Here is a 12,845-nt window from a genome sequence, read left to right as displayed (position 1 = left end):
TGCCACAAATTTTGTTAGTGTTTAAGGTGTTTTTGGACTCTTTGCTCGATAAGAATAACCATCTTGATCTGCCTACACAGAAGCAAGGTGCCAACTATTATATGAGAAGGAAGAAGCTTTCCAGAATAGTCAGTTTACAGGCTCAACTCCATGCAAAACCCCATGGTGGGGGGCTGGATAAATTCCCCCCTCCCTTTTATTCTCAGAAACCAAAAAGCTACCTTCAATGATGAGAGGAAGAGATGTCGCCTTACAGCAAGAGTTACTGGCAGCCCGTTCTGTACCGAAAAAATGTCCCCCAACCACAGAATTGGAGGATCTGGAAACCAAAATGTTCCAACATTCCCATTCTAAAACTCTGAGGGTGTGAAAGGATCTGTCATTACAACTATAGATATCCACATATAGGGGGAGATTGGCCCACACAGAGCCAACCCCCCCTTCTACAAGCTTTTGGGGGGGGGGGGAAGCAGAAATATGCAACTTCTTTCCTCTCTTCATGCCCCCATAAACATGATCTTCCCTAATATGGAGGAGGGGAGGTACAGGGGGCAGATATGTGCAATATTTCTGCACCCCCCCCACAGGCCTCCTAGATTCAGATGAAAGTACCTACATTCTTGTCCATAATGATTTCAGAGATGCAACATGCCTATTGCCCAAAGGGTAAATATGCAGAGCTAATCACAAGTTAAATCCAGTAAACTCCACTTCCCAACTTTGGACCATGGAGCACATGCATGAGCTATTAATACAGCTTCCCAGTCCTTCAGCTTTACTCAGTCCAGGCACCCACACCCACAACATGGTGATGGTGAGATACCAAACAGAGTAGGTGCAGCTTCCACCCTTGGTACTGTTAAAGAAGGCTGAAGAAGAACTCACATGGAAGTGTTTGCATATTGAAAGGAAGACTATGGTTTCCTCTTCCCCCACAATGCCGTGAAGAAAGTGAGGGGGACCTCTCAAATTCATAGGACAGGTCGTAGTTATAAACAGCAATACAATTTGTGCATGGGTGCTTTGGTGGCTGTCTTACATTCAGGGTCTCAGGGTCAATATGGTACACAGAAGGGCTCAATCCACAATCTCCATCTCTTGCAACTGCAAAGTTGTGGAGGTTGGGAAAACAAACTGCAAGAAAGCTCACTACTCACAAATATACATACAAGGACACATGAGCCTGCCTTAGTACAGGATCGGACCACTGGTTTATCACAGTCAGTATTGTCTACTCAGACTGGCAGAGGCTCTCCAGTGTCTCAGGATACGTCTTTCACATCTCCTCCTCCCTGGATCTTTTCAGCTGGAGATTGAACCTGAGACGTTCTGCATTCTAAGCGGATGCTCTACCACTTAGCCACTGATCTTCCGGAAATAAATGACTATGGCTGAACAGTTTGGGGCACAGAGGAGTAGCCTTCCTGATGACAGGCAGATGCAAAAACTGCAAAACCTCACCGTGCAGACTGCAGAGAAATGCTCTTCTTTTCTTCCACCACCAAGGTGCTAATGGAGCAGCACAGCATAGGCTTCTGCAGTGCATAATTTTGTGGGGTTTGTGGGCAGCGGGGCTCAACTCTTTCAAAACAAAAACTGGAAATACCTCCCCACCAGTGCTCCATCTAAACTGAAGAGCAAAGTAGGAAAGTTTTAGTCAGAATGTAAGCTTTCATGTGCTCTAAGCACACTTCATCAGACGAGGAATCAGGTACAGAGCTGAGTTAGTGTGTGCTAGCTCAAAGTTTTTTAGCCTTTAGCTCACACATTTTTGTCTTAGCTCATGAAAAATAGCCTCAGAGCAAACTAATTCATGCAGTAGGTCACAATTTTAATGCCAGTAGCTCACAAAGTAGAATGTTTGCTCACAGGACTCCACAGCTTAGAGCAGGGGTGTCAAACATGCAGTCCGGGGGCCAAATCTGGCCCCCGGAGGGCTCCTATCAGGCTCCCGAGCAACTGGCTGTCATCTGCTTCCTTCTCCTACTCTCTTGCTTTCTTCTGCATCACAGCTTGCTTTGCAAGGCTTGCTCAACTGCACAGGAGCTACAGAGCAAAACCTCTCTTTTCTCCACTGGCTGAAACTCCTCCCTTGGGGAGGAAGAATGGGTTTTTCTAGGCTCTCTCAATTGTACAGCAAAGCTACCGAGCCAAGTCTCTCTTCCTTCTATTGACTGAGGGTCTTCTCTCCCCCCCCCCCCCCCAGTCCTCTGGGGAAGGAAGAAAAGAGCCAGAGTTTCCTTTGCCCAGTTCCCTGGATCCCATGGGAGAAATACAAAGAAACACCTTTAAGACCAACGAGTGCTAACATTTTAAGCATGTTTTAAGTTTTTAAAAATATTTGTGTTTGTCTGTATCCTTTATAAAGTTTATGTCTCTGCTAACTAATCTTAAATAGGTACATACATGACCCAGCCTGACATGGCTCAGCCGAACCTCATTTATGTCAAATCTGGCCCTTATAACAAATGAGTTCAACACCCCTGGCTTAGAGGGAGTATTGCTCCTCCCCCACACACATAAATCACAAAATCAAACGGAGAAAGAAACTGCATACTGCAGCTGTGCAGTTAAGAGGGCCCAGGCACCTACAAAGCAAGACCTTGGGTACAGAAGAAGACAAAACCAGATCATTGAATTTCAGAAAAAGGGATTCCACCACTACGTGATGGGACATATACGGCCAATACCGTGCAAAACCTCACCGTATGGAAAATGCATTTCCAATTCATAAGGTGTGGCCAATGCTCCATCAATACTGCCAATCTCATAAAACTCAGAATGATGAGAGAGCAGGAAGACGAACCCCTCAAAAATGCTGGACCAGAGACAGGGCATGTAAGGTCAGCCCCCGCGTGAAGTTGAAAAATAAAACCGGTACCCATCTTGTAAGGTGATCCATTTCAATTTCCCCTAACTGTTCCAGCTCGGGGCAGGATGATCTGCCCTACAAAACAACGCTAAGCAGCAGCACACAGAAGCGATATCTGTGAAAGAACAATGTTAGCAAGTGCAACATACGTTTAGGAGGGCAGGAAGGGCTCAGCAGCCAAGTCAACAATCAAACCTCATGCAAATCTCAACAGCTCAGCCCAACCAATCTTCCTTTTCTCTAACGTACAGACGCAACACCAACAATAATGCATTCTTTTGGTGAACGCAAAAGCTCGCATCCTATCCAAGATAACAGATATATACTAAGCAGCCCCATCGAAGGCCATGGCCAATTGCAAAACGCAGGTGGGATATCCCCAAATGCAGTACCTTTTAACTGCACTACCCTGAGACATGCAAGAGAACCCCTTTCCTCAAAAATAACGGCACATGTACCGGTGCAAGCCCATGCAACATCTAAGAATGCAAAAAACCCCAAAATGCAACCGCGCCACTTTCCCTCCAACACAAAATACAGGTACAAGGTCACCAAACCCGCCGTTATGGCAACGGCCTGTGGGCTGGATGCAAGAGGACTCCCTTCCACCCCAAAAAAAGAACCTTTGCAAAACCTACAGGACCAACCGCGTGCAAAATTTCACAGTGCAACACCACTTTCTCCCATAACAAGATATATAGGGAACAGCTGCAAAAAAAATGTTGGGGGGGGGCGCGGCAGGGGGGACCCCATTCTATGCACTCCCATGCAGCCGCTCCCCAGCTCCTCCCCTGCAGAGCCTTGCCGGGTGCAATCAAAGGGGGTTCACGGGGGAGGGGCGCAGTTGCTGAGTGACTCCCTCCCCGAGTTTCTCACCCACCCGGGCCGGCCAGTGCGGGTATCCCTTCATCTTGGCGAAGACGAGGTCCCCGGCTTTGAAGCCGTGCGGCATCTCGGCGTCGGCGGCAGCGGCAAGAGGCGAGCAGGCCCCAGCCAGGCCTCAGGCTTCGCCAGGCAACGGCGGAGGGGGCGTGGCCGCCGGGCAGAGGGAAGGCCCGAGGGGGAGGGAGCCTGGCGGCTGACCATTTGCCGGCGCGCTCGCCCCGCCTTCAGAAACTCCAGAGTTGATTGGCCGATAGGTTAGTCGCTCGCACAGTCCCCAATCGGAATGCGGGGAGGAAGGGAGAGGAAGGACGGGATTGGGTGGCAGCGCGTGAAGCGGGGAAGAGGGCGTGACCGAGAGGCAGGCGTGAGGGGACGGGGCCAGGGAGGCCTTTGACGTTAGTCTGAGGGGGCCGCTAAGCACATGCGCAGAAGGACTATGGCTTTTTGAGGCCTTTTACGTTCACCCCCAATAAAACTCTGCACATGCTCTAAGGCACCTGTTTAGGGTTTTTTTTTTTAGTATCTTGCTTTTTTAGTATCCTGCGTCCCTTCAAAAAGCACTTAAATCATCAACCTGTTTACTGCAAAGGAACTTCAAGAACAGAATGGAGAGGGAAATCGCTGAATTACAAATTATTATGAAACTTGGAACACCTCCCCAAGATTAAACAGGGATATTGTTTTTCAACTCATTGCATATGCTAAATCCACTTTTACCAAGTAGGGCTATATATCCACAGTATTCCAATGTATTTCTTTTAGAATAGCGTATCAGAATGTTTTTGTATTGACAAACAAGGGATATTGGCTGTTTATCTTCTTACATATACTAAACCCATCTTCCACCATATTTTAATGTATTTTTTTCTAACAGCAAACTAGAATGATGTATATATTTATGTTACATATTAAAAGGTAAATTAGTTGGACAGAAAAACCTGGGAAAGAAATGCCCTTATTTTGACCCAGGCTTATTAGCAATATCATCATCATCACATTTTATTTATATTCCGCCCTCCCCCGCCATGGCAGGCTCAGGGCGGCTAATAATAGAATAATTAACAGACATTCTCACATTCTGACATGTTACTGTTTTATTGGTTTCCCATGCTAATAGAACCCAGATCAAAGGTTTTCTACATTTGTTAATTTTACTATTCTGCTATTGGATTTTAACTATGTACCACTTTGCGTTCTAAACCCCACAAGCTATATGTCGCTCTGTTTACTGTACCTCATCCCTCTTCTGATGAAGTGTGCATGGACACGAAAGCTTACCTGAATAAAAGTTTGTTGGTCTTAACGGTGCTACTTGACGCCTGCTTTGTTCTAATATTTTTCCTCAGAGAGAAAGACACCACCCAAGACAACACAGAGCTTTTGAGATCTGTTTCAGTTTAAGGCACTGTATTTGGTAAAGAGACAAGGGGAGCCAAATCATGTTATTTTACATAGTGGAGAACAGGTGGTCACTTCTCTAGCAAATTCTCTTTGGCAAATCAGTTTTCCTGGAGCTGAAGGTTCCTTCTCTTTGGCAGCTAAATTTAGAATTTCCCCACTATTCCGTTGACTTCAGCTAGGCTGACACCTAACTTCCAATTTTGGTAGTATGACATTTCTCTTGCTGCCTCTTCCCAGAGAGTGACATGTTTTGTGATAGGAAAACACTGCACTAAATGTTCAACACTCCCAGTGCCATTTTGTTGCCCTTTCCTTTGTTCTATGACTTTGTCGAACAACTTTTTTGTTCTACAGATTTCACACTTGGCAACGTCTCTATCACTCCGGTTTAATCTGTGGTGCTTATGTTATTCCATCATAAATGCGCAGTTTGTGTTTGACCACCATGCTTGGAAACAATTTTATCCCTTCCCTGAGGTTTTTGCGGAGCCTGGGGAAGACAGGAATCTTTGTTGGGTACAATGTCAGAAAGTCCACCCTCGATAGCATCCATTTCCTCCAGGAAAACTGATTTCTGTAGTTGAGATGAGCTGTAATTCCAGGGAAATCCAGAGATCCCACCTGGAGGCTGGCATCCCTAGGTGACAACCTAGGGCTGCCAAGTCCAATTCAAGAAATATCTGGGGACTTTGGAGGTGAAGCCAGGGTGTGTCTTTCAAATATCTTTTCTCCATTTAGAAACAATTAAAGATAGGGGCACCTTATTTGGGGGCTCATAGAATTGGACCACCGGTCTAATCTTTTTGAAACTTGGAGGGTCTTCTGAAGAGAGGCATTGAATGCTATGCTGAACATTTGGTGCCTCTACCTCAAAAAACAGGCTCCTCAGAGCCCTAAATACCTGCAGATCAATTCTTCATTAAACCCTATGGGAATCATTCTCCATAGGGAATACTGGAGTGCCCAGCAAACATTTCCCTCCCCTCACCCCGCTTTCAGATGACCCTGAAAGCCAAACCAGGGTATCCCCTGCCCACCTGGAGACTGGCAACCCTATGGCAACCTGCAAAAGTGTCTTTTCCGTTGTGGCATCAAAACTTTGGAACTTCCTCCCCAGGGAATCTTGTCTGTCTCCCTCTATCAGAGTCTTTCGCCAGCAGGTGAAAACTTTTAAAATTTCATCTGTGTTGCGTATGTGGACTAATGTATCAGTTAGCAGTGGAGTTCCTGCCTGGCTCATTGGAGCCTGTAAGACTGAGCTTGGGGACTCAGGAACAAGGGGCAGTAGGATCCAAATCCCTGCTGCCCTGCTCCAATCACGGGCCCCCTGCTGGTTTGAATGAACCAATGGCATCCTAGCACGGGAACACATCGCAGTCAGTCTTTTAGTTCAACCATTACCCTGCTGTAACTAATTAGGGTTGTCAATCCCCAGGTGGAGGCAGGGGATCCCCCGGTTTGGAAGCCCTCCCCCCGCTTCAGGGTCATCAGAAAGCGGGAGGAGGGGAGGGAAATGTCTGCTGGGAACTCTGTTATTCCCTATGGAGATTTATTCCCATAGAAAATCATGGAGAATTGATTCGCAGGTATCTGGGGCTCTGGGGGGGGCTGTTTTTTGGGGGTAGAGGCACCAAATTTTCAGTATAGCATCTAGTGCCTCTCCTCAAAATACCCCCCAAGTTTCAAAAAGATTGGACCAGGGGGTCCAATTCTATGAGCCCCAAAAGAAGGTGCCCCTATCCTTCATTATTTCCTATGGAAGGAAGGAATGGAAAAGGTGCCGCCCCTTTAAATGTGATGGCCAGAACTCCCTTTGGAGTTCAATTATGCTTGTCACAGCCTTGATCTTGGCTCCACCCCTAATGTCTCCTGGCTCCACCCCCAAAGTCTCCTGGCTCCACCCCCAAAGTCCCCAGATATTTCTTGAATTGGACTTGGCAACCCTATAACTAATAAACAGGCTGTGATCACTGCAACCTTGTCTCCTCCATGCTTCGAACCCACTATATTATAATCTGACATTCCCCCAATAACATTTTTGGCCATCCTAGTGTGAAGTGTCTTTAATTGAATTTATTATTTATAAATGTAACAGTAATTTTTAATTCTCTACAAAATGTTGTTAACATTCGCAGGCTTGCAGACACCGATTGGGTGGGAAAGTGGCATGAAAATGTAAACAAATCAATATTTTGGTTGGCCCCGAAAATAAATGGCTTGATTTTTGCCTGTGAGAGTGAAAGAAAAATGGTAAGTCCTGCACATCCGATGTATGCAAATGCCATTCAGCTCCATGGGTGTGATGCTCTAGCAGCTGCTGGCTCTCTGCTTATGAGAGGGTCTGACTCACTTTCCCCTTTTGCTTGAGGCCCCAAAATTGCTGCCATGCAGGCCTCTGCTTGCATAGTACGCCTCCAGCTTCAACGGGCAAAGGTGTTTTCACACCTGAGATTCAAATGAATGACACAAACCCTCATTTGCATGACAAATGTCAACCTGTCCGCTTTCTCATTGGACAGATTTTAAATCTGAAGAAAACCCTCCGGGATTTATTCCCTCCCTGGATCTCTGACAGTGATGCTATATTGGTTGTTCAGAAGCTGCATTTGCAATTTTACTAAACCACATCGGAGAAAGTAGGTCTTACATTATGAGGTTCAGCCTTGTGACTAGGATTGCCAACTGCAAGTTGGAAAATTCTTGGAGGTTCGTTCTGGCCTTCTCTCTAGAGGCTAAATTCAAGGCCTATATTTCAAAATCTGTATTTATTTATTTAGGCTTATATCCTGCCCTTTCCGCAAGAAGGCTCAGGGCAGATCACATCAAAAGTCAAGCAATTAAAACAGTAAAAAGCCAATTGCAGTTACAAGAACAGCAAAAGTCAAGCAAAACATCAAAAGTCAAGCAATTAAAACAGTAAAAAGCCAATTGCAGTTACAAGAACAGCAACTACAAACAGAAAATTTTAAAACCAAATTTAAAACCAGACTTTAAAACTCTGCTTAGACAGTGATCTGAAGGCCCATTGGATCCCGAATTGTGGGAATGAAAGGGGGGAGGCCCGGGGCTTTTTTGGTAGAAAAAGCCCAGCAGGAACTCATTTGCATATTAGGCCACACCCCGATGTCACCATTGTTTCCCACAGATCTTTTTTGTAGAAAGCCCCCAGCAGGCTTATTTGCATATTAAGCCATACCCCCGGATGCCAAACTAGCTGGAACTGCGTTCCTGTGCGTTCCTGCTTTAAAAAAAAAAAAAAAAAGCCTCTGGGGAGGCTTAATGGCAAGTGTGTACTTCTATTTTAAGTGCATTTGTCTAATAACATTGAGTTGTTTTGTTTAATTAATCTTTATATTGTTTCTGCTCAACCTAATTCAGTTTTTCTGTTGGGTTTCCCTCCATTTTGGGGTGTGGATTTGGGGGTGGAGCCTGGGGAAGGAGGGATTTGGGTAGAGGAGGGACCTCGATGGCGTATAATGCTATAGAATCCACCTTCCAAAGCAGCTCTATAGTCCAGAGGAATAGCTCTCTGTCATCTGAAGCTTAGTCATCATTCCTGGAACTTGGCAATCATAGGTAGGACATAGGGGTAACTGGGAGAAACCACCACAGTTCCTTCACTTGAATCTCCTGGGAGAAGGGTTCCCAGCTCTGAGTCACAAAATACCTGGAGATTTTGGGGGTGGAGAGATACGTCAGGGTTTGGAGAGGGGAGGGACATCAGCAGGGTATAATACCATAGAGTCAGCGTTGGATCTAGGGGGGACAGAGGGAGGTGCTTGCCCCAGGCGCCAATGGAGGGAGGGACGCCAAATTGGGCATGGAGTCCATTGTATTCTACAGAACCATAAGACAGAATGGTTCATAAGGGGGAGATTTTTTTTTTATTTTGCCCCCCCCCCTCAAAAAACATGTAGATCCGGTCCTGCCTAGAGTCGACCCTCCAAAACAAACATTTTCTCCAGGGGAGGTCAGTTGCAATAAGAGATCTCCAGATGCCACCTGGAGACTGGCAACACTACAACAGCCTCATGCACACCTCTGCGCTGAAGTCGATGATGTGGAGTCAAAACCATTGATCTCTAAGTGCTTTCCTCCTCCTCAGCTCGCTAGACTGCTTCCCAGGCCTGCTGAAAAATCTTTTCTCCGACGGTGCTGTGGATCAGTCCTGGGACTTCGGGCTTGCAGAGCACGGACCACCGTCTTGTGGCTCTTCCTGCACTAAGTCAAGACCCAGTTATTGCATACATGTGCAGCCCCTCACAGGCTTTGAGCAATCTGCCTGAGGAGTTCGTAAGAACCTGGACTTAGCAAACACAGACATCAACCAGCTTAGCAAAACTTAGGAAGACTGTGTCCTCTCATAACATAAAAAGAGTCCTGCTGGATCAGAGCAGTGGTCCATCAAGTCCAGCATCCTTTCTCACACAGTAGCCAACAAGTTCCTGTGAGGTCCAAGTAGAGTTGCCAGGTCCCCCTTGGCCACCAGCAGGGGAAGGGGGAGGGGTGTAGAGTTGCCAGATCCAAGCTGAGGAACTCCTGGGGATTTGGGGATGGAGCCTGGGGAGGAAGAAGAAGAAAAAGAATTGCAGATTTATACCCTACCCTTCTCTCTGAATCAGAGACTCAGAGCGGCTTACAATCTTCTTTATCTTCTCCCCCCACAACAGACACCCTGTGAGGTGGGTGGGGCTGGAGAGGGCTCTCACAGCAGCTGCTCTTTCAAGGACACCTCCTGCAATAGCTATGGCTGACCCAAGGTCATGCTAGCAGCTGCAAGTGGAGGAGTAGGGAATCAAACCCGGTTCTCCCAGATAAGAGTCCGCACACTTAACCACTACACCAAACTGGCTCTCTCTGAGGACAGGGACCTCAGTGCAGTCCAAGGTCAAAGAGCCCACCCTCCAAAGCATCCACCCTCTAGGGAAACTGATCTTTGTAGCCAGGAGATGAGCTGTAATTCCAGGGATCCCCAGGTCCCACTTGGTGGGTGGCATCCCTTGGTCCTATAACAGAGCTGAGATGCCAAGGCCATCCTCCGAGGTTGTCTCCTGGCACTGCAAAACAGAGGTTTAGCCACCCTTTAGTAACCCTGGCTAGTAACCACTGATTTCTCTTCCATGAATCCGTTTCATCCCCTTTTAAAGCTGTTTGTGCTCATGGCCATCACTACATCTTCTGGCAACAAATTCCACATTTTAGTCACTCGTATTGAAGAAGTATTTTATTTATTGCTCTCAGCTGCTAGGACATTGTATGCGCAGCTGTGGAAACAAGAAAAAATACCAGAGAAATGGATTATGAAAGTTTTATTGTGGAGTGAGATGGACAAACTAACTAGAACTCTAAGAGACTATGATCTAGATATATTCAAAAAGGAGTGGAAGAAATTTAAAGGATATATGGAGAAAGAGTCGAATGTAAAAAGACATTGGACAATTTTTTAGTATTGATGAGGGGGAAAAAAATATTGAACGTTGATCAGTTAGTGGTACCTTTAGTATTGAACTTAAATATATAACTTCGGGGAAGTCAAACAAGGGAGGGAGGGGGGATTGAAATATCATATGGGTTAGTACAGGAAATTTATAATTAAGTTTTGTAACCATATGTTATCAATAAATTGTTAAAACACAAAGAAAAAGTATTTTATTTGGTCTGTTCTGAATCTACTGCCCATCTCTAATGACTGGTTGCAATTTCCCCACCTAAGACAGCTTCTGAACCAGCCACAGCGGGCTTCTGAACACAGATAGAAACTCAGGGATCAGACCCTGCTACAAAACCAGTTCAGGGTGGTGCTGGGATTACAATATCTCCGGGCAACAGAGATCAGTTCCCCTGAAGAAAATGGTCGACTGAGGGGTGACTTGGTAGAGGTTTACAAGATTATGCATGGAAAAGAGAAGGTAGAGAAAGAAGTGCTTTTCTCCCTTTCTCACAATACGAGAACTTGTGGACACTCAATGAAATTGCTGAGCAGTCAGGTTAGAACTGATAAAAGGAGGTACTTCTTCACCCAAAGGGTGATGTTGTATAGTGGGTTCTATGCACCGATGAGTCGTGGTATGAGTGATAATAACTTTATTTGGTACAGCATGGTATAGGGTTGCACAATCAAGACTGAGAACTAGGCCAGCGAGGCCAAACTTATATACATCTCTGGGTTCTCATGCAAGCACATTATTGGGTCATTCAAACCATCGGGGGCTTGTGATTGGTCCTGGGTGGCAGAGATTTGGATCCTGCAGCCCATTGTTCCCAGGTCCCCAAGCCCAGTTCATATGGCTCCAATGAGCCAGGCAGGAACACCCAAAGTGTTCACTTGAGTCCACATACATAACAAGCGATTAACACATGGAATTCACTGCCACAGGAGGTGGCGGCAGCTACAAGCATAGACAGCTTCAAGAGGGGATTGGATAAGCATATGGCGCAGAGGTCCATCAGTGGCTATTAGCCACAGCTTATCATTGGAACTCTCTGTCTGGGGCAGTGATGCTCTGTATTCTTGGTGCTTCGAGGGGGGGGGGCACCGTGAGAGGGCTTCTAGTGTCCTGGCCCCATGGGTGGACCTCCTGATGGCACTTATTTTTTTTGGCCACTGTGTGACACAGAGTGTTGGATTGGATGGGCCATTGGCCTGATCCAACATGGCTTCTCTTATGTTCTTATGACTCTATGGCATTACATTCTATTGAATTCTCTTCCCTTCCCAAGCCCCATTCATTCCAACATATATCAGTTCACCTGAAGAAAATAGCAACTTCAGAAGGTGGACTGTATGGCATTATATCCAATGGAAGTTCCTCCCCTCCACAGGTTCCACCCCCCCCCCCAAAAAAAATCTACAGGTATTTCTCAACTAGGGTTGCCAAGTCCAGTTCAAAAAATATCTGGGGACTTTGAGGGTGGAGCCAGTAGACATTGGGGGTGGAGCCAGGAGCAAGGTTGTTTGTGACAAGCATAATTGAACTCCAAAGGGAGGTCCAAAGGGAGATAGAGGAGGGACGATGGCTCAGTGGTAGAGCATCTGCTTGGTAAGCAGAAGGTCCCAGGTTCAGTCCCCAGCATCTCCAACTAAAAAGGGTCCAAGCAAGTTGGCATGAAAAACCTCAGCTTGAGACCCTGGAGAGCCGCTGCCAGTCTGAGTAGACAAGACTGACTTTGATGGACCAAGGGTCTGATTCAGTATAAGGCGGCTTCATATGTTCATGTGGCCATCATATTTAAAGGGACCACACACCTTTTAAAGGCCTTTCCTCCACTGGAAATAATGGATAGGGGCACCTTCTTTTGGGGCTCATAGAATTGCACCCCCTGGTCCAATCGTTTGGATGTGATGTGATGCTGAAAATTTGGGGCCTCTGCCTCAAAAAACACCCCCCCCCCGAACCCCAGATACCTGCAGATCAATTCTCCATTATACCCTATAGGAATCAGTCTCCATAGGAAATAATAGAGTGCCCAGCAGACATTTCCCTCCCCCCGCCTCGCTTTCTGATAACCCTGAAGCAAGGAGAGGGCCTCCAAACTGGATGATCCCGTCCAAACCAGGGGGTTGGCAACCCTATTCTCAACTGAGCTGCCAACCCTAAAGGTAGGGCTACAAACTCTGGGTTGGGAAATTCCTGGAGATTTGGGAGTGGAGCACAGTGAGGGTGGGGTTCAGGGAGAGGAGTGACAG

The 12,845-nt window shown here is 46.5% G+C and overlaps 1 protein-coding gene across 1 annotated transcript in view; it reads right to left on the bottom strand.

The window, feature by feature from the left end:
* The window catches only part of HDGFL2 (HDGF like 2), a 38,676-nt gene extending 34,746 nt beyond the window's left edge, over window positions 1-3,930 (bottom strand). Inside the window, exon 1 of the mRNA XM_060232666.1 lies at window positions 3,753-3,930. Within this exon, the coding sequence (XP_060088649.1) occupies window positions 3,753-3,824 (72 nt within the window). The 5' untranslated portion in view covers window positions 3,825-3,930. The remainder of the gene's footprint in view (window positions 1-3,752) is intronic.
* Window positions 3,931-12,845: the final 8,915 nt, after the last annotated feature.

The sequence above is a fragment of the Heteronotia binoei genome, chromosome 2 (assembly GCF_032191835.1).
Source record: "Heteronotia binoei isolate CCM8104 ecotype False Entrance Well chromosome 2, APGP_CSIRO_Hbin_v1, whole genome shotgun sequence".
Taxonomy (NCBI): domain Eukaryota; kingdom Metazoa; phylum Chordata; class Lepidosauria; order Squamata; family Gekkonidae; genus Heteronotia; species Heteronotia binoei.
This window is presented reverse-complemented; position numbering and strand designations above follow the sequence as displayed.